The following is a 23,060-nucleotide window of genomic DNA, read 5'->3' as shown; positions in this document are numbered from 1 at the left end:
GCATAGCATAACAAAATGTAGCTACCATTAAACCGCAAGTCATTCAATGACCTAGCGCACAAGCTTGCTCTTGTTTAAAAAAAAAATCATACTTTTTGCAACAACAGAAAATGTGATTAGAGGTTTTTTCCTGATTAACGCAGCAGCAGTGTTTCCAGTAGTGAAGAGTAATTACGAGACTCCTTGAACACATCACAGTAATACAATACAACCATTCTGCCAGGAAAAGAAATCTACATTTAAAAGATTTTGAAATGCAGTCAAAACTGTAAGTAATCCATTTTGTGTTTATAGTCAAAGATTGTTGAGCATTACAATGAAAGGTGTCTCTATCTCTGTCTTTAGTGTGTGTGCATGAGTCTGGGTAGAGAAACACAATGTAACTCAGTATATCTGGCTTTTACATAAATCCTCTCTATAATTCAAGTCTGAATTATATTTCAGTTCATGACAATGTTGTATTTAACAAAATTGGACAAAGGGATGAAACAATATCAAACAGTTCGATTCTCTTTCACACACACACAACATCGATATTTGTAAAATAACTCAAAATGGTAACAGAGTAATCAGTTTAACAACAATAGCTGTTTCACTTTGTAAGAGGCAGTCCAATCAAATGGCCCTCATGATATTTGGTCTCAAAAATGCAAAACCATTTCAACCATCTCTGAAATGACACATAGGAGAGAAGCAAGGTTTAACCAAGATCAATCATCTCGCAATCACAGGAACGGATGTAGAGACATCCCACCAATCAGTCTCTTATTCACACGTAGGGACAATTTAGAATATTCTTTTAACCTGGTCCATATTTTTGTGTAGGAAGGACAAAGAGATACTTTGGGACAGCCCATGTAGGCTGGACCTACAAAGAGATCACATCACCCCCTAAAAGAAAGGACCCAGACTGAAATTAACTGGGAACCCTCTAGCTGTGAGGTAAATGAAAACTCCAGTGATTGTGTAAAAACAAAAAGGTATATTTTGCGAAAGCTTATATTTTGGCACATTTGTAGGAAGGAAAACATTGGACTGATTAATTCTAACCAGCTAAGTTTAGGTAGGGTAAGGTTACATTTTAACTGAGATTGATATAACAAAAGTTTTGAAACTTAAACTCTTGAGGAGGACAATCCTGTCCATGAGAACAACATTGAGAATGTAACATCAGTGATTTTATCCACAGCTCCAGGTGAGCCTGTAGCCCAGGGGTGTCAAACATAGGGCCCGCACAGAGGTTCAATCAGGCCCGCAGGATAATTTGAAAGTGAAAAAAATGCATAAAAGACAAGGATTTATTTTTCTAATTGAATGCAATTCAATAATTTTCCGCTATGGGTGCACTATTTTGTTCAAAGTAGAAGACAAGCCAAATCACTGAGACAGGCCAATCAGCAGACATTGTCAATGCGCCATCTGCTGCTTGTTAGAACATTGTTTCTACCCTCTTCTCTTCCTCCCCGCTACCCCCTCAAAAGCCAAAATGTCTTTATCAAAACAGAGACAAGTAGATAAAGAGTGTAGAATTTTTAAAGAAAAATGGACTACGTCCTATTTATTTACGGGACGCACGGGAAACCTTTGTGCTTGGTGTGTTTGCAACAAGTTTTGGTATTTGAAGGAATATAATATTCTGCGCCACTACAAGACTCATCACAGCGAAAAATATGACAGCTTGCAAGGACAACTGAGAAGAGATAAGATCAACAGATTGCTGGCGGGTCTGAGGAAACAGCGGTCCACTTTCACCCATAGCCGAGAAATCAGTGAAGCGACGGTAAAAGCCAGCTACCTAATTGCTAGTGAAAATGTGCAATTTAATGTTAGTCAGCAGCTTCGCTACAAACGAGTATGGTGGAATTCTACTATTCATGCAACTCCATACATTTTCAGTATGTATTGTATGTGTATGCATGTTTCATGTATGAAGTTTACACATTTACAGGACAGGTGAATACTTTCTTCCTTACACATTTAATAGCACTCATTAATATTTAAGGTGTAGGTAGGAATTAAATTTAGATTTCATATGCACATGTGTAAATGGTTTAAAAATCCCTTTCTTTATAAGTTCTTTATAAGTAAAGTGCATTACTATATTTTTCAATACCAATTACCAATGTTAAAGTTTTGTGCCTTTGTACAATCAGTGGGATCAGTTGCAATGCATACATATGAATGATAAAAGTAAACTACATGTTTGTCAAAGGAAAAATTAGGTGTTTCATGAAATGTTTTATAGGAGGATTGTTCATTAAATTCCAAGATTTTCCTATTGACCTTGTACTTCTTTACACCAAAACAGGAAAGACATGATCTTTTGGTTATTTATTGCTGAGTATGCTATCATTTTAATGGTCCAGCCCACTTGACATCTACCTAGGCCATATGTGGCCCACGATGAGAAATTAGTTTGGCACCCCTGCTGTAGCCAATGGCAGTTTGCAAATGTGAATGAACAGATACTGATGACAGAAACAGTTGTTTGAACCAAGACCCCCAGGAGATGCCTAGCTTTTAAGTCAATTTGACATAGTGGCCAAACCATGTAATTACAATGTGAGGTGACACACTAAAATATTTTTCTCTATGAGCAAACATTGTGAATGAAGTCGAGTTTTTCTGCAAATTTTCTGAAAATCTGTGGTAGTTGTTACCGCCAATTTTCCTTGCTGCAGCCATTAAAATCCTCTCCGGCCACAGTTCTGTAATCGTAATTAAGCGCAAAGTGCATAGTAGTGGGGCTGCAGTCAGACTTCGCCCAACCAGAAAACTATGAATTCCTACTTCCACGAAGTTGTTGGTGCCACTTAGGACTCATGATTTACAGCTGTTTTTGTTTCTTTTGCACCCATGTCCTCCAATCATTTCCAATATTGATATTAGCCATATTATCTATATTAGCTGCATTTGCATTTAATCAGTTTATTAGCAACTTCTTCATGGAAAAAGTCAGTGAGGATGGGAGTCACCTGAGCTTGTGCAGTTAAAAGGACTATTTTATGTAAAAGTGTCATGTATGGTGGTAGTGGTGATAGTTCATTTACTGCTACTGCTGCAAAAAAAAAAAAAAAAACATAAGTGAAAAAAAGTAAGCATCAGTGAAATTGTGGCCACATTATTGATGTCATAATTTGATCTGCTTGGAAGGATAACATTTAGAAAATCATTAAGACCAGCCACTGCCATGGTTTTCTTTTGCACAGACGTGTGCGTTCCAGAGTTACGGCCTTTCTCTTGGCGACATGAACGATAAATTGATGTCTCTGAAAATTGCAATCTATTTACACGGACTGTAAGGGTACACAATCCATTAGACAGCAGCTTTGCAATGAAAGGGTTGTAAATATTACACAATAGAAAGTTTATACTCACTCCTTGAACATAAGAGGACTAGCAGTAAGTCAGCTGCAGGGATAACACTCTGAGTATTTGCATCCTCATATTTTCTATGAATTCCATTCCAGCTGGACAAAAGAGGTCAAGGGTGAAACATCATGATTTAATACCGCCCAATTTGGTTTCATGAATTTTGCAGCTGCCAACACTGCAGTGAAATTACTTTGGTTTGGTGATGCGGAAAAAAACAATTGACATGGTGATATTTACAAGTGATATTTCCATAACCAACATAACTGGTACCTAATAACTGCTCAGTATGCACCATGTGGAGTATAAAATAAATGTGGAGGTATGACTTCACTTTTGTTCTAACATTTCTGGAGCACCACTGGACCGAGGTCTGACAATTAAAAGCACAACTTTGATAAACACACACAAATATACACACACACACACATATATATATATATATAAATATTATCATTATTGTATATCCTAATTGCAGATTTTTCGCCTAAATAATTTTGAAACAACCCGTTAAGGTAATACAAAATAGGAGAATGCTGTATACCAAACATTTTTGAATACAGATATATTAATTTGTATCAAAATTGATTATTCTGATTATCAATAAAAACAGCAACGGTCAGTTTAAAAAGTCTGGCCTGTCACGGAGTTAAGTTGGCGGGGAAAAAAAACAAAAATACTGGGAGGGCCATGTATGGAGAATACACACACATTAAATCTTCCCAAAATTTTAACAGCATGTCATGACAAGACTACTTGAATTCATCTACTTACAGTGTCAACATGTTATGTTTTGTTTTGTTTTGTTATAAAGCAAGCTTCTGCTTTCAGATGTCCACCAACCAGCTGGTGTATTTTAGGCTGATCGGGACAATATCAACGAGGACGTGTTTTCGAGCGTTTCAGTCATTAAACTAAAGCCGATTGTGATCACTGAGACTGACACCGGAACCGGATAGTTGCTAAAGCGCCTTGCTAAACAAAACCACGGGTTTAATATCATAGTTTGAGAGCTTGGTTGAAAGAGGATGACAGGGAATTAAAATCCAACCTCGGGGGCGCACAGCCCAGCTATATGGTGCAACATCTGTATTTTTTGAATTTACCAACACTCACACGCTGCTGTCATGAACAGCTGTGCTGCGGTGAGAAAAGCTGCCGTCAACCAAAGTTCCCCTGCACATAAATATGCAATGACTAAAGAATCGAGTGTCTTATGACATGAATTCTGACGCTCCAACTGCGCTTTGTGTCAGTGTGTTTATAGGCAAAATAACATGTGTGAGATCATGTGTCATTCCTGTGGACCTTCAGCAACCGAATTGGGCCTCGATCATGATTAAAACAGTTTGCAGAGTTTGACACATTATAAGCGGAGGGATTTACACTTTTTTTCCAGCGTTGCTGTCTTGTTTTCGTGACACTTCACTGCTCACGGCACTGAAGTTCCCCGATTCACAGAGCTAAATTCGGATTGTAATCTTTTGATATGAGGGCGCACCGTGCCAGCAGCCCCCTAATGTCCGATCGTTGTGTGCGGTGCGACTCACCTCCTCGGCACTTTTCCTCAGCGCCTTCTCGCGTTCGTACTGGGTGATGAGCTGCTCGTTGTCCTCCTTCAGCAGCTCCAGTTCCACTTCGCGCTCCTGGCTGACAGCGCACGCCGACTCCAAGTTCTCCAGCACGGCGACGACCAACGGCATCAGCTCTTTCACTACGTCCTCGTCGTATCTCTCGATAAGCCGTTCAAACTCGCGGTAAATCGAACTGGCCAAACCCGAGACCCGCTCGGACATCATGGCAGAGTTACCCGAGTCGTCGTGATAAAGGACTACCTCGTCCAACTCCATTTTCTTGCCTCCCCAATTGCACTTCTTGCCCAGTGAAGAGTTAACGAGCTAGCGGCGAGCTTCGGCTGTCCGCCTTGCTTCTTTCTGAGCGACAAAAAAGGCGTTTTTAAAACATAGTTAGAATGTTGTGTGCTGTGCGGAGGAGACGCGGTACTTCTTCGGCGTCGGTATCACCCCCCACCCCACCCCCGGCCGCTTGACTTTAGGGAGCTGGCTAGCCTGGAAGCTAGCAGTATCGAAAAGTCTTTACTTGGCTCCTGATTAGTTTCCCCGTCCAACAGATGAGCTCCCGCTGCTGCCTTCACGTGCAGTCGGAAAGCCGAAGATGATCGCGGTTAAAGCACCAAGAGCTCCCCGGGTTGCGGGATTTTCGCTCCGGAGTTTATATAAACCGTCGGAGACACGTCATTTCGCCGGACGCTTCTTCACACTATTATTTAAAACGAAGTTGGGCGCGGCTAACGAATTAATTTTAGCTCCTTGCTAGAAAAAAAGGCATTTCATATGACTTGTTGCTCCGGGGGCGGGAGGGGGGGCGTCAACAAATCATTTCACAAGTGGCTTTCTGTCCGTTCGGTTTAATTTATTGACCTAAGTTATTGATTTCCAACCATCAAGCGGAACTCATGTTGACCTCGATATACAAATCCAGTGGCAGGAAGGATATCATCTCAATTTTCTACATGAGCGAACATGTGCCGTGACTCCCTGCTCGGGAGTCGGAGTTTACGAGCTTCATGGAAGATGTTGTGTTGTGACGGGCCGGCCGCGGTGACGTCACGGGCTAAAGCGGGAGGGAAAAAATACGGGACTTAATCCTAGCTGATGTCCGTAATGCAAGTATTTCACAATAGTTGTGACTCCTCCTGTTAAAATAGCACTGACTGTGACAGGGCTTTGTGCAGCTCCCCTGGCTTATTTTACTTTTATATTTGCCGCCACTCGCTCCAACAGGTTGCTTGGAAGTTTTGTATGTTGCATAATTGCAACAACAAAAAAAGATGAAAACTTAGCGTCACGAAGTATTTATTTGCATCATAGAGTGCAATGCAGTCTTTTTGAGCCTCTGGAAGTTATGCAGACATCAAGCCGATTTTGCCACTTAATATATTGTCTGGGAGCGAAGTACCTAATAGCCGTGGCAAGTAAACAATCTCCCGCAAAATGTGTAATGGGAATCTTTCTATTTCTATCAGTTGAACACGGTGCTTTCTTCAAACTGCATTGAGAAATTCTGAGCAAAATGAACTGTAAACACACTGCCTTTTTTCCCTGCAAAACAACGCCACTGACTTGTTTTACCATAATGCATAGGCACTGTTCACCCTGATGTCTCTATAGACGTTAAATACATAAAAGAACCACAATTACAAGACAGAAAAGACACGTATCAGTCCACATGTCGTCCCCTGCGGCGAGGAAGACGAATGGCCTCTCTGTGAGACCAAAGGGACCAGCTTCTCCCAGTCAAAAACCACCCCGTGTGCACTTTCAACACACAAGAATAGTAACTGCAGCACTTTTGAATATTTCACACAACGCACATTCAAATATGGCATAAACTTTCACATGTGATAGCTCAAACAGCTAGTATAAAAAAAAAAATCTGATTTGAATAATTAAAAGTGCAGTTCAACAAACAAGTCCAGAAGCTCTGTTGTGTCTCCCTTGCCTCCGAATAAGATTGCAATAGTGTTTTCAAATGTTTGTAAAAATGAGCTATTAGGGTACTGAAAATAGTCAGTAGTTGGAAATGCAGGAAATCAAATGGCTTACACACAAACAAAAGTGGGAGTGCTTTGGAATCTGGGGGTACAGACATAAAATGTCTTTTCAGACAGTGTAGTGCTGGGTGGGGTTTAGTGAGGAAGGGCAGAGAGGGTAGGGCTTGTCGCTCGTCAGACTGCAGAGAGCCCGGAGCAAGATGTCAGGCATGTGATCAGTAAGCATCCTGGGACTGATCAAAATACTCCTGAATGCCATGGCGTCAGACCACTCGGCACGATATCTGACCTGGGAGATACAGGATCTGCAAGCAGAGAGATAAAGACAGTGTTGGAGGTCCACGCAGTTGAAACTCTCTCCTCTTTTCAGATAGTCCCCATTGGAGGTATATTGAAGACAATAAATTGGTTAACTCTTAACTTTAAAATCATTGAAACAATATCACATATTTAAAAGGTCAGTAAAGTTGCCTTGTTTCCAGTAAATGGTCAAGAAATGGAAATTAATGATAAGACCTCTGTGTAAACTTTACGTGATGAATAAATAGCCCAGATGGAAGAGTTCTAAATGGTACTGGCAAAGCAGCTGGTCATGTGACACAGCGCCATATTCAAATTGTACGCTGACTTGAAGAAAAAACCAGAGCGCTGGCTCAGGCCTCGGCTGTCGTTCCGTGCAGTCGAGCGCTCCGGACCAGGTTTGTTTTGGGACTGCAATGCCTGATGGGAAAGCCTTTGCTTTTAATTCAACTCTTTGACTGTCTCTGTTTGAAGGGTGAATGAAATGTGAAAAGTGACTCCTCAGCCTAAAATTACTGGTTTTGAGGATGAGCTAGAAAAATGCAAAACTTCAAAAACAGGCTGCCATGACCACTGATAAGACTTGTTTCACAAAAACATATTGAAACATGGGTACAAAAATTGGAAAAGATTTTAAATAACAACTCGCAAGACTCATTTAGGGATAAGATTTAGATTTAGCTGAAGTGGGTAAAATCTCATATTCAGTTGTTGTAAGTGCAGTGTAATATAAGCCCTGATTGTGGAATTTTCAGTGGGTAGCAGATACTTGTCTATTTAACTTAGTACAGTTTTATCTTGTAAAATATTACATGTTGGTCAGGAGGAAATAATATGACGTTGTCTCTGACTAAATTAATCTGCAAAAACGGTAAAGGGGACCCACCTCCGAGTCGGCCCATCCTCGATGATGTGCAGGACGCGTCCAGGCAGAAAGAGAGGTAAGTTTGTAACTGTACGAACTGGTGAGTCGTCCGACGCCAAGCTCTGATAGGAGGTTGAGTTGCGGATTATCAGAGACTCCTCGCCTAGCAACGGCTGGCTGAGCTCCTCCTCCCTCCGGTTGTCCATCTCAGTGGGGCAGTTGTCTGGGTCTCCTCCAAAGACCTCATACCAACATCCCTGCAGCAGGATGCGATACTGAAACACATAAGCAGGTTATGATGACAGGTAGGCCTAGAGAGTTATTTTAATACAGAATTATTATTACAACAAATTACTTTGCTGTGTGAAATCCCTTGTCAAGTTCATAAAACAACTTGAAACTAATGTCTCCCACAAGTTTGACACCTAACAGCATCACTAGGTTGACCTTTCAGTTCCCAATTAGTTCCAACAGTTTTGTTAAATTTTGCACCGCTTCCTTGTTGATTTGCACCCAAATTGTTGCTGTTTTGTTGTTTTTCACTTCGCCATTTCTGTCATTTCTACTTGTTTTAAAAGTTATTTATCACTTGTTTTTGGGTAATACCCTGATATTTTTGGTATTGCAGTAGATTTATAAATCACCCTTTTTAAACTTGGCAAAGAACTGTCATATGTTATCAGTTTGACCTGGCAAAATGGATCTAGACAATGAAAGAGCATCACACTTACTTAAATATATGACTGTTAAGATGACACACTGTTTATGTACCGTATATTAAATAGAGAGACAGACTTATTGACGACTTGGCCTGTTTTAGAATTATTTTTACCTTGGGCTTATTGCAGTTTGAAATTATCTTGAGTATTCTTCTCTTTAGATCCTCCATGTTTGGAATGCTCAGTCTATAAGACATGGAAGAGGGGCGGAAAGAGACAAAAGCAGGAAACAGAAAAAGTCAGCAGCCCTCACTCACCCAATGAGAATGTATCTGTAATGGCAGGGCAGCACTTAATATAGAGTCACACAGCAGTCCATCAATAGACTATTGCACAGAAACACAGGCCATGTGAGGGCAAGAGACCGCACCATTATGTGTGTCAATTATCAAATCACTGATTTGACCAGTATCTCGTGGCAGTGTTATACATCAGTGTATACAATAAAGCTTTCTGTCCTACCTGGGAACCAGATCCTTTCCCAGAACAACAGAGACCACAAAGTCTTTGGAATAATCAGCCAAGGCTTTACTACACAGACAGAACACACAAAGAAATAATTAGTGTGTACACACACACACACACACACACACACACATACACGCATACACACACACCAATTTCTGTTCAATTATATTTTTTCCAAATCGTTTTTGTGTAATCTGAAATTCAGGGACTGAGTTTTGAAGCATTCTAAATGGCTAAGTTGGCCATGCACATAATACTGCTCATTTCAATCAGCCACAACTGTGATTTTCTTCCACCCACCAAACAGCTCCATCCTAGCAAACCCATTTCCTCCTCCTCTCAGTACCTTGGCGGGATTGTTGAGATTTCCAGGGATGCTCATTTTTAGACTACAATCGTAGTTAGGCTTGAAAGTTTATGCCCAGATATTGCTTGCTGGAATTAACATGCTGAATTTGTGTTTTGGGTGGTATTGCAGGAGACTTATAGTTTGTATATGGTCAGTTTAATACAATGCGTGTAGCGCCTTCATCATACCACTGCACCCAGATGCCTGCGTCACTGGCACATGGGAATCTTACAGGGAGCAAGAATTGAACTTTGAATGGGTTTATCTGTGTCTTTCCCAAAACACAAGCATGAACTGATGAAGTGACCTAAAAAGATTATTCTGAGCTAGGATCCTAGGCCAGTGGTCATATGTTGCAGGTCTCCGCTTAATAAAAAACAGCTGTACTTAAGATGAACAGACCACAGCCCTCAATCTAACTCACGTCAGGAGTCCCCCTGGTGGAGAGAAGGCGTAGCACTGCAGGGTGGGGAAGGAGCTGCGCAGCAGGATGGCCAGCAGCGAGGCTGTGCCCGCGCCCAGACTGTGACCAGTGATGACCAGCTTGTACTCCTACAGAAACACCACAGAGGACCATGGAATAACTGATGCCATCACTCGGTATAAATAGACTCTTCGTATTTAATGGAGGCAGACTGCCACATGATTTCATCCCATATCGTAAGCTCATCTGACAACTATTATTTCTTGTGTTCTTTCATACCATGAAACTCGGCAGGAACCGTGAACCTTGACAGAGACACTTTAAGTTAACATACTAATGTGTCTGTGAAGGTTCTCAGTCATCCAGGTAGTTGTCAGATCCTATCTTAGCAGCTTGACTCCATTGCTTTCCTTGTAAGAGTTCAATTCTTGTCCAAGAGGCTTCTTCAGCTCTGAAGTGATTGGACTAAACTGAAAAAGCCTCTCTGAGGACGGGTGAAACTGAGTTCAGTTGCCACGATAAAATTTGACAATGTATAACATATTAACATTTTGACATTTCCTCTAGTGATGGTATCATTATGATGTAATGATATATAATTTTTCCTTTATTAATACCTCATTGGGAAATTCGTTCTCTGCAATTAACCCATCATGGACGAACCATGAGTACTATGCTGACGTCCACCAGCGCCAGGGAAGCAGTTAGGGTTTCAGTGTCTTGCTCAACAACATTTGAGCAAGACAGTATTTGAAATTAAAAAAAAACTGAAGTTATAAAGTCTTTCCACAGTTGAGAACTTAATCACTGGGGGAAACTACAAAAAACCACCCTCTTCATGTTGCACTGCTGTTTATTCCCCCCCCCCCTGAACAAAAACTGCAATTCTGACTGGAAGCCCTCCTCACCGGTGCAATGGAGAAAGCGTGGCTCAGGATGCCGTCGTTGATCAGCTTCTTGTAAATGTAATTTGCTGCCTGGGTCATACCCTGCAGCACAAACACACATTCATCTCTTGGGAAACACACACAATTCAAAGTCTGCAAAGCCAATATTGATAAAAGGACACTTACTTTATGAGCGTAACAGGCTCCGGACACACCTTCTACGGGAAGGTTCTCACATTCGGCTGACAGATCTGTCAGCACATCCTGCACGGCACACACCCACCCACAATATACTTACTCGGAGCACATGTAAGTTAAAAAGTTAAAGGCAGTAAGATCTATTTGTGTGTGAATTCACTTCTACTGGGGGGACCAAACATTTTAATAAATATTGAAGCATTTCTTTAACTGATCAGCAATCATAAACACCCATGCTGAAACTTTTTCTTACTTGGTAAAGACAATCAAGACGTGAACACTTGAGGTGTATCAGTGCAAACATTGGTCAAACAAAGTTGTAAATCTCAACATAAAACGATGTGTATTTATGGGATAAAGAGGAACATAACACGTAAATGAATGGAAGAGTGTGCTAAAATGTACCCTCAGTGACAGAGTCCCTCTGACGGCCACCAGAATTGCCTCCCGCTTATGATCCAGAGCCACGAAGAAGGGGATCTCGTAGATCTGAAACAAATAATATAACATCATCATGGTCAATGGAACATGAGCTGATGTTCTCAGTTAGACGAGACCAGGTGGCAGTGAAGTTCCTACCTGATTATGGAAACTGATGTGGATAAAATCTCTGTATTGCAAGCCAGTGGTCAGCAAGATGGAAGAGAAGCTACAGCCCAGGTGGTCACCGCCGACGATGTCGTACTCAGCCGAACGGCTCCTACAGCTGATGCACAGATTTAAGCTAATTATAAATTAAGGACACACAAATAACTTTATCTTTAAGTGACTAAATAATACAAAAAAATATGCAAATATTGCCTATTTTAACCATATGGTTACAGCTGACCAAAGTCAGGTATTGTAAAATTAAGCTTGTTTGCTAATTCTGTGGGGTTTTTTTTTAACAATTCTTAGTTATGTGTTAATCAAAGTACCTATTTTGACCATTTCAAATTATATAAGGAGATGGCACACATAAATCACTTAAAAAGAAACTCATAAGCTCAATAATTATTAGAAAAAGTGTTAGGAAAGATAAAAATCCAAAATTTATTATTACTGGATTGGCTCAAATTCATGTTTATATCTATATACTTGTCTCCCTGTGCTGCATCTCACCAGTCCTGGCTGAGCTTACAGGGTCCCGTCAGGGGGTTGGAGTAGACGTAGAGGGGCCAACCGTACGCCGCTGCAGCAAAGTGCATGCAGTGAGCTGCTTTCTCTAACTCTACATCCAGGTCTTCTTCCTTAGCACAGCAGAAAAACAGACAGTGCAACATTAACTTTGAATAAGTTAAAACACTAATCTTGCAACATTGTGTACGGACCCCCTAGTGTCAATATTACCATTATTTTAAGATCTACCTGAATGATTATGTATGACTTTTTGTTACGTGTTTACGTGACATTTGTAGCTTGTCCACAACAACAGCCTTTCACTGATGGAACCCAGACTCGGGCTTGTTGACGAGGAGGTGACGTTCAGAATGCCTGATTTTAAAAGTGTTGTACATCTCATCTTTACTCCCAGCACGGACGAGTCACATTTGAGATACAGAACATGACACAAATCATTTAACTGACAAATCTCCTTCAGTCTACATTGTATTGGAACTTTGAATTTACTTTGATGATTGACAAATGTGGTGCGTTTCCTGATATTTGCTGATTTTTTTTCTTGGTAATTTTCATGCAAATGGAAATAATTTACTGTGATCTTTCAGGCAGTTCTGCCTATTTGTGGGTAATTTTATACCAATTTTTAGGCAATTTATTTCAAAATTTCCAAGTTTGTCTTTTCCCTCCAATTCTTTTATTTCTTGTCAAAATGACTAATTTCTTTTTGCCCAATCTTTTTTATTTGTGAATGAGTTGAAAAAACAAGACAGAAGTCAGAATAAAAAGCTAAATTTCTGAGAGAAAATTTCTGTGTCTTTTTTCCTCACAATTGTGTCTCAATGTGAAAAGTAAAATTAACTAGCACACCATTCCTATGTAAACACTGGATCCTTAGTTAGCTGATGTTATATATAATTATAATGATAAGATTGTCGCACTCAAGAGAAGTATATTTTATGAAATACTAGTTAATGATAACAAGTATTAGGGAAAGCGTTACCCAGATTATTCTGGAGGAGCAAGATAGGGACACCAAATGTTAGAAAAAAAACAGTCTTGCAATATTTATTTGCAACACGCCCCCCAGAGCTACAATGTCCATGACAGACAAACTTACAATTGGTGAGGAGGGGCTGTGAGGGACCACCACATCCGGGTTTCTGCTTCGCTCCATCTTATCTTGCTCCTGGTGCAGTAAAGCCAAACCAGCTGCGATGTCACTTGGAACTAGGTCTGTGTCCTGAAACATAAAAGCTTGTCTCATATTCCAAAAAAAAAGAAATCTAATCATCCAATGGAAAGTACAGCTTAAACCTACAGAGAAGAATCTGCTGAAGAGTTTGGCAATGCTGGAGAAGGCTGCCCGTAGGCTCTCATCCTGTGGCAGACAGCAGCACAGCAGCCGCAGTCGGTTCTCCCACACCTTGACGGCCAGCGAGCGAGCAGTAGAGAAGAACTGGGTTCCCCCGCTGCTCTGTTGGTCTCTCACTCCCAGCGGTTCCATGGGGGCAGCTGGAGGGCGGGGGTCACCCAGTGGGTCGAAGACAAACACCACGCCCACCACCGTGAAGACCAGGATGACCCAGCTGTTGTGATAAAGAAATATAGTTGATCATTCCAAACAACTCTTACATAAATTTGAAAAAATATCAAGAGTCATAGCCTCTAGAAGCTACCTGGTAATCACTGCTATGATAACAGCCCCGACTGTGGCCAGATCACAGCCTTTACTGTCATCAGACACCCAGACGGCACCGAGGGAAGCCCATACCAACTCCGGGATATAGAGCACAGCCCGCAGGTAAACCAGCGCAGGCATGGAGCGTCGAGCACCAGGGTTTGTGATGGTGCCTGTAGAGCAATCAGTGCACATATAATATTTAATATGTTCCTTTTTATCGTATCTCCTGCTACTTAAAGTAGTAACCAAACGGCTTGGGGCTGTTCATTCAGTTTCGTAAGAATACCATTGAGCAATACAGGACATTTTCAAGCTCTTATGCAATATATACACTCTAAAGCAAAAACCCTTCCAACAGTGTGCTTCATTGTGCAAATTTAAACATGTTTCCAGCTTATTTTGGCTAAATTTCTTTTTTTTTTTTTTATTGTTCACACTGATTACTTTACTGGTAACTACATATGTAGCAGCTTGTTAGTGAATTTCTAATTTTAAGCAATGTATTACTCTTTCAGGTGAATAGGACCTTGCACAAATACTGGAGAACAGAGTTCCCAAGTGATATTAATTCTAGTCCACATTACTAAAGGGCACGGTTGGTCTTGGTGTTTTTAAAATAAGAGGAGCAACAAGTTTCTTAAACTTCTGTCCCGTGGATGATGCAAAGTACTTGGCGCGATTGACTAAGAACAAACCGTTTAACTGTGACTTTTTCAAATGTCAAGCAAGCAGATTTGCCGACAGAACTTACCTTGCGCACTAACATAAACAATGGCACATAGAGCGAGGATGACGAGCCCCAAGATGACCAGTAGCCCGACCAGGTAGCTGTGAAGTATCGCTCCCCCGTTACAATCGAAGTGACCCTTATGATACGTGTAAAGGATCATTGTTCCAATCCACCTGCGGATTCACACGACCGCTGTTTCACACTCGCTGTGATTTTATGGCGAAAATATTTCGGGGCAAGTGTACAGAAATGAAAATCAGTATTTACCACACCACACGGAGGAACAGCTCCACTAAGCCGGGGAAGACGAGGTCGTCACTGGCGATTCCCCAGCGCCGACCGAGCACCACCATTCCGGGCATTTTTGCGATAAGCGCGTCCGAACACCTGCCAGACCGTACTTTTGACACTCAGATACTGGAAATCCTCAAACTAGCTATTCTATAACGGTCACCTGGCCGGAAACATGATGTCACATTATTGCTACATCGCTGTTGCGTCCCAGGCTTCTACCTGGTGATGAGACACAACGTTACTTCATAAGGCGCCGTTGACACTAACCGCCAGTTAGCCAAAACTGTCCGATCTATTCACCCTGCTGTGGTATTTTAACACGTTTGCTCTCGCAACGAAGGTTAAAGGTAGCTGGTTACGTGACTAGACACTTAAATTAGCTATCTGGTAGTAGCTAAAAATACACCGACACACAAATATACGGTGGCATTAATCTTGTAAAATGCTACTTGTTAAGCTAGTCGTCCCCGAACAACTTCCGGCATGACGTGGTTGGTACTAATCGTGACGACAGAAAAATGATTGGTATTTGTCTGAATCCTATCTTGTTTTGCTCTGAAACCACCAGTGCGCTCCCGAAAAACAAGCCCTCCGGGTGCAGCGAGCTATGTAGCTAACGCACAGGGACGGCAACGCCCCCGATCGGCAAGAAGGTTCGATGCTCTGCAAAGCCTTCAATACAAAAACACAACATATTCTCTTAACACATGTTCGAATGATATTTAAAACAAGGGCAGTCCAATGTATATTTAAACTGCAAGATCCCAATGTTTGTACGTTTATTTATATTACGACCATATAGAAGCTATAGGCTGTTGACCTGTCACTCTCCGGCCCTTTGCTTGTCTCTGGACTGCAGGTTTGTCAAAGAGGATTCAGGGTTTTAGGGGGAAGATTCAAGAATATAGAATTAATGTTGTGGAGTGCGGAGTCTAGTATGGCGATATCAAGAGAAGTTGTTGGAAATAAATAAAGCGGCGACATTTGGAGTGGAAGCCTCGTTGCAGACGTCTTCATTGAAATGTTACAATATTATCTTCCGTGATGTGTCTGTTTGTACTAAGAGAGATAGAATAGACTTGACTTAGCATTGGGTATTTTTAATCACCATCTTCTCCTTTCGGCTTTCTGTTCAGGGGTTGCCAGAGCAAATCAACCTTCTCCATCTAACCCTATTCTCTGCATCGTCCTCACTCACACCAACTACCTTCATATCCTCTCTCACTACGTCCATAAATCTTCTATTTTGTCTTCCCCGAGACCTGCTGCCTGACAGCTCCAATTTCAGCATTCGTCTACCAATATATTCACTATCCCTCCTCTGTACACGACTGAACCATCTCAGTCTGGCTTCTCTGACCTTCTCTCCAAAACATCTAACATGTGCTGTCCCTCTGATGTACTCATTCCTGATCCTATCCATCCTGGTCACTCCCAAAGAGAACTTCAACATCTTCATCTCCAGGACCTCCAGCTCTGCCTCCTGATTTCACTGTTTCTGGACCATACAGCATCACTGCTCTCACAACTCACTTGTACTAATCCCCAAAGAATGCCTGTATTCCAATAGGCCACAGAATACAGTGTATGTGCATTTTTGTTTTTATTTGGCTCCTGCTTGGTTCAGACTGCCTTTGGGTTTCAGTAAAGGTTAATTCAGAAACGCTTTTCCGAAAAATGAATTACCGCCTTTCGTGCACTTTGTTTTGCAGAAACTGATACGTAACTTGGTTGTACCTATCATCGATTTCAAGGGAAAATAATACTCTAAATCTTCCTGTCGTGGCAAAAGGACTTGAATTTATTCACCTGAAGACACATACATGTGAACAGTGAGGTTATGTCATAAAACACCATGGTTTCACCTGGGTCTAGCCTGATCTGCTTGACCTTACTGACAAAGTCTTGTGAATTCTGGATATAGTGTGTGACTTCACCAACGACTTTTTTCGTGGCATTTTTTTTATTTCTAAGATGTGCTTCTTATCTTAAAACGCCAGATCGTGACGCATTGAAGAACCGCCCTGTGTTTTTTCCAGTGTGTGTATTTTTAATGTCACATTTTAGCGAAGTGACGCATGTGTGGTTCCATGGTGTAATGGTTAGCACTCTGGACTCTGAATCCAGCGATCCGAGTTCAAATCTCGGTGGAACCTGATTTTTGTTTTCCAACGCTCTTGTTGTGAATTATACGATCGAACTAACTGTGTGCCAAAGATCCGTTAACCTAACCCAACGCAACGTACTTTTTCGTGTTGTTTTGGCAAACTCCAGGCCCCGTCATATGCTTCGTACAGGCCACTTCCAAATGACGTCACTACAACATGGCGGCGCGCATAACACGACATTGTATGTTGCTCTGCAGAGACGCTGCAGCTAAAATAAACGCTCTTCCACCCAGAAGAAGCTGCAGATCGTGGATGGTAGATGTTAACAACACTTTCCAGCAGTCTGCCGGATACTGCACCAGATGGACCGGCGACAGGCAGGTCGGTAGGGTCTCTGTTCCGGATTCATCGCCCAGGTTTCATGTTGTTAGCTTAAATGGAATCAACAAATGGGATTTACTGCTGCAGTTGCAAGTTAATTTTAAGGAAATGACAAGAAAGCTATTAGTATAGTACTGAAATAATGGTTCTTGAGTCAGACAAGTAATTATTTGTCTTATTTCTTAATGGTCAAGAGCTGTTACTTCCTTCCCACATTTAATATAGAAGTGAGCTCCTCCTCTGAGTTGTTTATCCAGGCCATGTGTAGAGAAAAAAGCAAGATAAGAAAAATGCAAATGTGCATTCAATTATCCCATTTCAGTTGTTTTAGATCCTCATATACAGATCAGAAAAGAATGATATGGTTCATTATGTTGTTGTTTTTTTCAGGACTCCCAAGTGCACATTCCAGTGGGTAAATATCAAACTTGTTATTTTGTTAAAAAAAAAAACATTGTTTAAAAAAAGATTTTCTAACGCTGATGCCTTATCCCCTTTGCTCAGAGCGTCTGACAGTTTCTTACAGCAAAAGCAGTGGACCTGGTGGTCAGCACGTCAATAAAGGTTGTTTGCTCTTAAACTGTCATGGCTCATAGAGCTCACGTCAAGAGATCACGTCATTTACAAAAGAGACATAAGACAAAAGAGTCAGGCTGATCCTCTGTCCAACCCACAGTCAGCACCAAAGCTGAGGTGAGATTTAGCGTCCTCGCAGCAGACTGGATCCCCCTGGAGATTCGCCAGAAGATTGTTGAGAAGGTTGGCAATTATAGCCTGTGGCATCCGGTGATGACTGAACTGATTTTTGGTTCATCGTACCTTTGGTTTTCCCTCAATGTAAAAATAAGAGGGGGATTTTTCTTTCCTTGATTTCAACTATTATGATGTTATGATGACTTAAATTTGTGAGGATGGACTGCATATTTGATGATGTCAATAATGGTGTGTCCACTTTTCTAGTGATAAGCACATGATTTAATATATGTCAGTATCAAGAATTGAGCTGGACAAAATAACATGTCCAAATAATAGGATAAACATTTTTTGTTCATTTCCTGAATTTCTGCTTTTGTGGCACAGAACAGGAACCGTATAAACAAGGCAGGGGAGCTGCTGGTAACATCGGAACTGAGCAGGAGTCAGCAGAGAAACCTGAGTGACTGTATACAGAAGATTGCTGGCATCATCGCTGAAGCCAGTGAGAAGCCTCATGAACCGACAGCGGAGGACGTGGCTCTCAGAGAGGCCAGGTATTAACGTCTTGTGGTGGACCCTCATTTTTTTCCTTTTTGTCTGAAATACCATCAGTTTTATATTCTCTCTCAAATGTGCAGGTTAGACAGGAGGAACAAGGAGCGACTAAAACAGAAAAAGATCCAGTCAGCAATTAAACAGAGCAGACGGGTGGATTTTGACTGACTTTTTCTTTGATTTTATTTTTTGTTCTCAAATGTAATATTTTTAGTGATGTATATGTATCTCATATTTTTTTGCAATAAAATCTGATGTGACATCATTACTTGACCTCCTGCCTGTCAGCTCCAATTTTTGCATCCGTCTACCAATATATTCACTATCCCTCCTTTGTACATGACTGAACCATCTCAGTCTGGCTTCTCTGATCTTTTCTCCAAAATGTCTAACAGGTGCTGTCCCTCTGATAGACTCATTCCTATATGAAACTCACTTTTTTTTATTTATTTTTTTGACAGATGGCTGTCTTTTAGGTGTTTGACTGATTATTGCTCGACAGCAGCTGAAGGCCTGGATGTAAACTGAAGGAAAATTGACACATAGCAGAGGATGGTTTCGATCCATCGACCTCTGGGTTATGGGCCCAGCACGCTTCTGCTGCGCCACTCTGCTCAGCAAAACTCTCTTATTTCCTAAAAATCAGATAGAAAACACATTTTTTTCTTCACTTTAGACGTTGTCCTTGAAATAGATTTGACTTGTGGTACTTAACTACTATCCAATATCCAGAGTATCTGAATTCACATTTGATGTGTCACTGTGTAATCGAAAAAAAAACCTAAGGGATTGTTTAATTCTAATGCGTTTATGTGTGTGTGTGTGGGGGGGGGTATTAAAAAAAAATACAAATCAATTTTAAAGAACAAAAATCTTAGCAGAGGATGGTTTCGATCCATCGACCTCTGGGTTATGGGCCCAGCACGCTTCCGCTGCGCCACTCTGCTCACAATAATTGCAACGAATATATGACAATTTCAATATTTCAGTATTCACGGCGCACGCATGGTGTGGTGTATTGATTTTTTTATGTGTAGGAATTCCCAAACATCTTTCGTGATTTCTGCTTATACTCATAATGGCGATCAAAACAACTGCGCCTTTTGAATTTGTTATACTGTCACATCACACAGCGCTAATCGATGTGTAATGTCACAGGGTAAATTTGTCGAGGTATGAATGAGTTGTCAGCTTATTTATTTATTAAGAGAGGGAGATCGTATTAAACACATATCGTTGCAGCAAAAGCCAAAAAGCGACCACGAAGGGACTCGAACCCTCAATCTTCTGATCCGAAGTCAGACGCCTTATCCATTAGGCCACGCGGTCGGGTTATGAGAGTTGCGGCACAATAGGATTATAATGATATCTAGAGGAGATGCTGCACAATTTCTATTGTTTAAGGTGTAGGATCAAGTTCATAATATACAGTTCATTTTTGTCGATAATACAAGCTAAAGTATGGCCCGCGTCACTCGTTGTCACTGCAACAGGAACAGGTGTGGAAGACAATCATTAACTAAATGACACCACGACTAGGCTTGTTGTGTAGTCTTGTGAAAAATGTGGAGTTTATGTGGTTTAGTGTAATGTAATGCAGTTCACGTCCATGAACAAATGTGGTATGTTATCATCTGTTTTAGTGTATTTGTGGAGACATCATGCAGAGTACTTTATTGTCATATCTCTCTTATTTCACCAATGAAAACAAGCAGACTCCTTCTGGCCTTGTGCTGCACCTGACTAAAGTAAAAGTTGGCCGTGTACTGCAAAATATTTCCATATAAGTATACTTTTGTTGTGAAATCTCAGGGAAAATACAACAAGACAGTGCGTCATACCAAAGCTTTATTAACAGGGTAAAGTAGGGTTCGTTTGAGTCATGACATGAACTTATGCCAGTCCAGTTCATTTTAAATGCTGTATAATTAACTAAGAGTTCAAACATTTAGACTTGTTAATAAAGGAAAAGCAAAGTAAATATGTTCATTTTGACAGTATGTTACTAACATTCAAATACAGGCACTGAAAAAGTCAACCAAAACAAACGTACACAAATAAATACAGTTCTTTGCTATTTGAAATAAGCAAAAAGATGAGGCGGTAAAGAATTTTAAGTGCAAGAGGTAAGACATTACAGTACAGAAACCTAATGAGCCTTCAAATACCATAAAAGGCTCTGTTTGGCATCATCTACGCTAACACATATTCCCTCGTCCACAGACATCCCATTGGCATGAGCACTTCCCTAGACTGCTCTTTATTCACTACAGTTTTCAAGTTAAGTTTCTGCAACAGCTAATTAATCTTTCACAGATCGCAAAGGTCATTAGAATCCTCTCTGATTTAAATACAACCACCTATCCTGCACTTTCTTTCCACACAGAGACAAACCATCAGCATCACAGAGGCGCAAGGTTTCTGGCTGAACTTTACTGCAGAATCAGATATAAAAGATTATCTGTAATAACATTCGTCATAACAAAGGTTTATACAGAGGTGGGCATCGAGTAAAAGGCATAAGATATAGTGGATAAAAAGGTGCAATACATTTGCAGGTTAGTTTGGTAAGACTGCTAGCTGTTAGACAAAGCCCAAGTGTGCAGACTCAGTTTATCTGTAAAGGAAAATGGTATAAACATTTTGTATTTAAAAAAAAAAAAGCCGCAAAGAATCATTGTGAAGTGACTACTTTGACTTCTGTACTATATTTGTGACATTGATCCTTGAGCTGTTTTTTATACAGTGGCACTGAGGGATGCTCACTAGTCTAACCGCAGCATTTCACGTTTTTGCCATTCTCTACGCAGGGATTCTTCAAGAAGCTACAGAAACATTTTCCTATCAAACACAAGTACTTGCACTATATACGAAACAAACCAGAATCCATGTTTCCAGAAACATTTCTTTCACGCACAGACCTGTCGACACTCGTAACTTCAAGCTGCGTGTGACTCTCATGCCAAGGTTACAGTGAGCGCAACAATCTCTTAAAAATTGTCTTTGTGAACTTCTCTAAGGCAGGGGTTCTCAAACTTTCCAGGTAGCCACCCTCAAATAAAGGATTGTTTTATTAATGGTTGAATTATAGGCACACAAAGCGTATATAAACAGGTACGTCAAACACAGGGTTGTTTCAAATAATTTGGGCAACATTTCAGGCAAGTTGAATAGTCAAATTCTTGCTTTTTCTTATTTCTGAAATTTATTTTTCTTTATTTTGCAAATTTCTCAGTTAATGTTCAGCATTTATACGACCTTTTTTGGGATATTTGTTTATCATTTTCAGGGTATTTCTTGCCAATATATGCATTCCATGAGCTGATTTAGCAAAATCAGAAGCAAAATCATTTACAATTTCTAAAAACAAACAAAACACAGGTTTTTTTTACTTTTTCACCAATTGACCAAGAAGAGCTTTTGCTTACTCTTATGATAATATGTTTTGAAGCAATAATTTCTGAAGAATAATAAATTTGAAACCGTGAAATTTTGTTCTATTTTTTGAAATCACCTTGCAGCCCCCCCTTAATGTAGCAGCGCTTTAGCTGTTCTTATTTAAAATGGAAAATGATGGAATCACAAATGATTATAAATAAAGGACGTGAAAGAAAATTACTTTCGGTTAAATATAGACCTTAAAACCACAGCATCAATAAACTCTTTGCCTTAACATTTCACTCTGAATAGCAGCACAATGCAGAGATTCACAATTTATCAGACATTACGTTTGGAATTTCAATTATATAATTGTGGTGAATAAGAAGTTCTGGCCAACAGCTGGTTATCTTAGTTAGCATACAGGCAAAAAATCTTTGCATTTCATGTAAACTTTGCATTTCCAAATATGTTTCTTTTAGCAAAGCGAGAGCGCCCTCTGCTGACAAAATTGATTACAGGATAACATTAAATGTCAGTGTGTTCAATAATGTATCTTTTCCTGCTCGTTCTCTTCCTTGCTGAAGTATTAATGAGACTTCTAGCTGGGGAAAGTAGCTCCAAATCTTAATGGCTTAGCCTGTCTTAAGAAAATTTGCCACTTTTAATTTGAAGGAGTTGAAATTATTTCTAATGCACGCAATACAATTAGAATTGCATTTGGCATTTGTTTTCCTCCAGCCTGCTGCAGTTCATATTGTGCATGATCAGAGCAAGGATGTGACAAAATGTTGCAAGAAGGTTTTTTTATGTAACATAGTCATTCATTTAGCCTTTAAAGAAATGGGATACAAGTGCAACCTCTTGCTCGCAAAGTGAGTCGTTATCTCTGGATACTGGCTAACTGTTACATACAGTAGCAGGAAATTCATCAGTCTTATCACTAAACCAAACAAGAAAACCGTATTCCTTAAAATATC

At 40.5% G+C, this 23,060-nt stretch overlaps 3 protein-coding genes and 3 non-coding genes across 11 annotated transcripts in view; 2 read left to right on the top strand and 4 right to left on the bottom strand.

The window, feature by feature from the left end:
• Window positions 1-5,578, bottom strand: part of spag9b (sperm associated antigen 9b) — a 37,781-nt gene extending 32,203 nt beyond the window's left edge. For 4 of the 5 annotated variants that reach the window (XM_086141060.1, XM_086141061.1, XM_086141063.1 and 1 more), the window contains exon 1: window positions 4,923-5,566. In XM_086141060.1, coding sequence (XP_085997186.1) covers window positions 4,923-5,222 — 300 coding nt within the window. In that variant the 5' untranslated portion in view covers window positions 5,223-5,566. Of the gene's footprint in view, window positions 1-4,922 lie in introns of all 5 variants that reach the window. The other variant, XM_086141062.1, reaches the window with a different exon arrangement.
• Window positions 5,579-6,234: 656 nt separating this feature from the next.
• daglb (diacylglycerol lipase, beta) lies at window positions 6,235-15,546 on the bottom strand. The gene is made up of 15 exons (XM_086141059.1): window positions 14,936-15,546; window positions 14,690-14,841; window positions 13,934-14,108; window positions 13,576-13,843; window positions 13,375-13,497; window positions 12,258-12,385; window positions 11,736-11,862; window positions 11,562-11,645; window positions 11,145-11,222; window positions 10,980-11,060; window positions 10,072-10,199; window positions 9,293-9,361; window positions 8,944-9,016; window positions 8,133-8,386; window positions 6,235-7,251 (listed from the first exon to the last, which is right to left on the bottom strand). The coding sequence occupies exons 1-15, from the start codon at window positions 15,028-15,030 to the stop codon at window positions 7,056-7,058; spliced, it is 2,031 nt and encodes a 676-aa protein (XP_085997185.1). The 5' UTR covers window positions 15,031-15,546; the 3' UTR covers window positions 6,235-7,055.
• Window positions 15,547-17,046: 1,500 nt separating this feature from the next.
• Window positions 17,047-17,118, top strand: trnaq-cug (transfer RNA glutamine (anticodon CUG)). The gene has a single exon. It is a non-coding gene; the product is annotated as a tRNA-Gln (tRNA).
• A 4-nt stretch (window positions 17,119-17,122) lies between these two features.
• Window positions 17,123-19,000, top strand: mrpl58 (mitochondrial ribosomal protein L58). 2 transcript variants are annotated; one of them, XM_086140769.1, is made up of 6 exons: window positions 17,123-17,451; window positions 17,842-17,866; window positions 17,956-18,015; window positions 18,128-18,210; window positions 18,532-18,701; window positions 18,786-19,000. In XM_086140769.1, exons 1-6 carry the CDS (start codon window positions 17,287-17,289, stop codon window positions 18,868-18,870), a joined length of 588 nt encoding a protein of 195 aa, XP_085996895.1. In that variant the 5' UTR covers window positions 17,123-17,286; the 3' UTR covers window positions 18,871-19,000. The 2 variants fall into 2 exon arrangements, with proteins under 2 accessions (XP_085996895.1, XP_085996896.1); XM_086140770.1 differs by having other exon boundaries at window positions 18,760-18,854.
• Window positions 19,001-19,577: 577 nt separating this feature from the next.
• trnam-cau (transfer RNA methionine (anticodon CAU)) lies at window positions 19,578-19,649 on the bottom strand. Its single transcript has one exon. It is a non-coding gene; the product is annotated as a tRNA-Met (tRNA).
• A 309-nt stretch (window positions 19,650-19,958) lies between these two features.
• trnar-ucg (transfer RNA arginine (anticodon UCG)) lies at window positions 19,959-20,031 on the bottom strand. The gene has a single exon. It is a non-coding gene; the product is annotated as a tRNA-Arg (tRNA).
• Between the last annotated feature and the right edge of the window lie 3,029 nt (window positions 20,032-23,060).

The sequence above is a fragment of the Fistularia commersonii genome, chromosome 33 (assembly GCF_037954325.1).
Source record: "Fistularia commersonii isolate RoL2024-O1a breed Wild chromosome 33, RoL_Fcom_v1.0, whole genome shotgun sequence".
In the NCBI taxonomy this organism is placed as follows: Eukaryota; Metazoa; Chordata; class Actinopteri; order Syngnathiformes; family Fistulariidae; genus Fistularia; species Fistularia commersonii.
This window is presented reverse-complemented; position numbering and strand designations above follow the sequence as displayed.

What these genes read in the sequence shown, in the direction of transcription:
- daglb (XM_086141059.1), bottom strand. Translation starts at nt 15,030, where the DNA reads ATGCCCGGAATGGTGGTGCTCGGTCGGCGCTGGGGAATCGCCAGTGAC. An exon ending in ACAGCCCCTCCTCACCAATT is followed by an intron (nt 12,386 to 13,374) that starts GTAAGTTTGTCT and finishes TGCTGTGCTAAG; the next exon opens with GAAGAAGACCTGGATGTAGA. An exon ending in GAGCCTGTTACGCTCATAAA is followed by an intron (nt 11,061 to 11,144) that starts GTAAGTGTCCTT and finishes TTTGTGCTGCAG; the next exon opens with GGTATGACCCAGGCAGCAAA.
- mrpl58 (XM_086140769.1), top strand. Translation starts at nt 17,287, where the DNA reads ATGGCGGCGCGCATAACACGACATTGTATGTTGCTCTGCAGAGACGCT. An exon ending in CCAAGTGCACATTCCAGTGG is followed by an intron (nt 17,867 to 17,955) that starts GTAAATATCAAA and finishes CCCTTTGCTCAG; the next exon opens with AGCGTCTGACAGTTTCTTAC. An exon ending in GCCAGAAGATTGTTGAGAAG is followed by an intron (nt 18,211 to 18,531) that starts GTTGGCAATTAT and finishes TTTGTGGCACAG; the next exon opens with AACAGGAACCGTATAAACAA.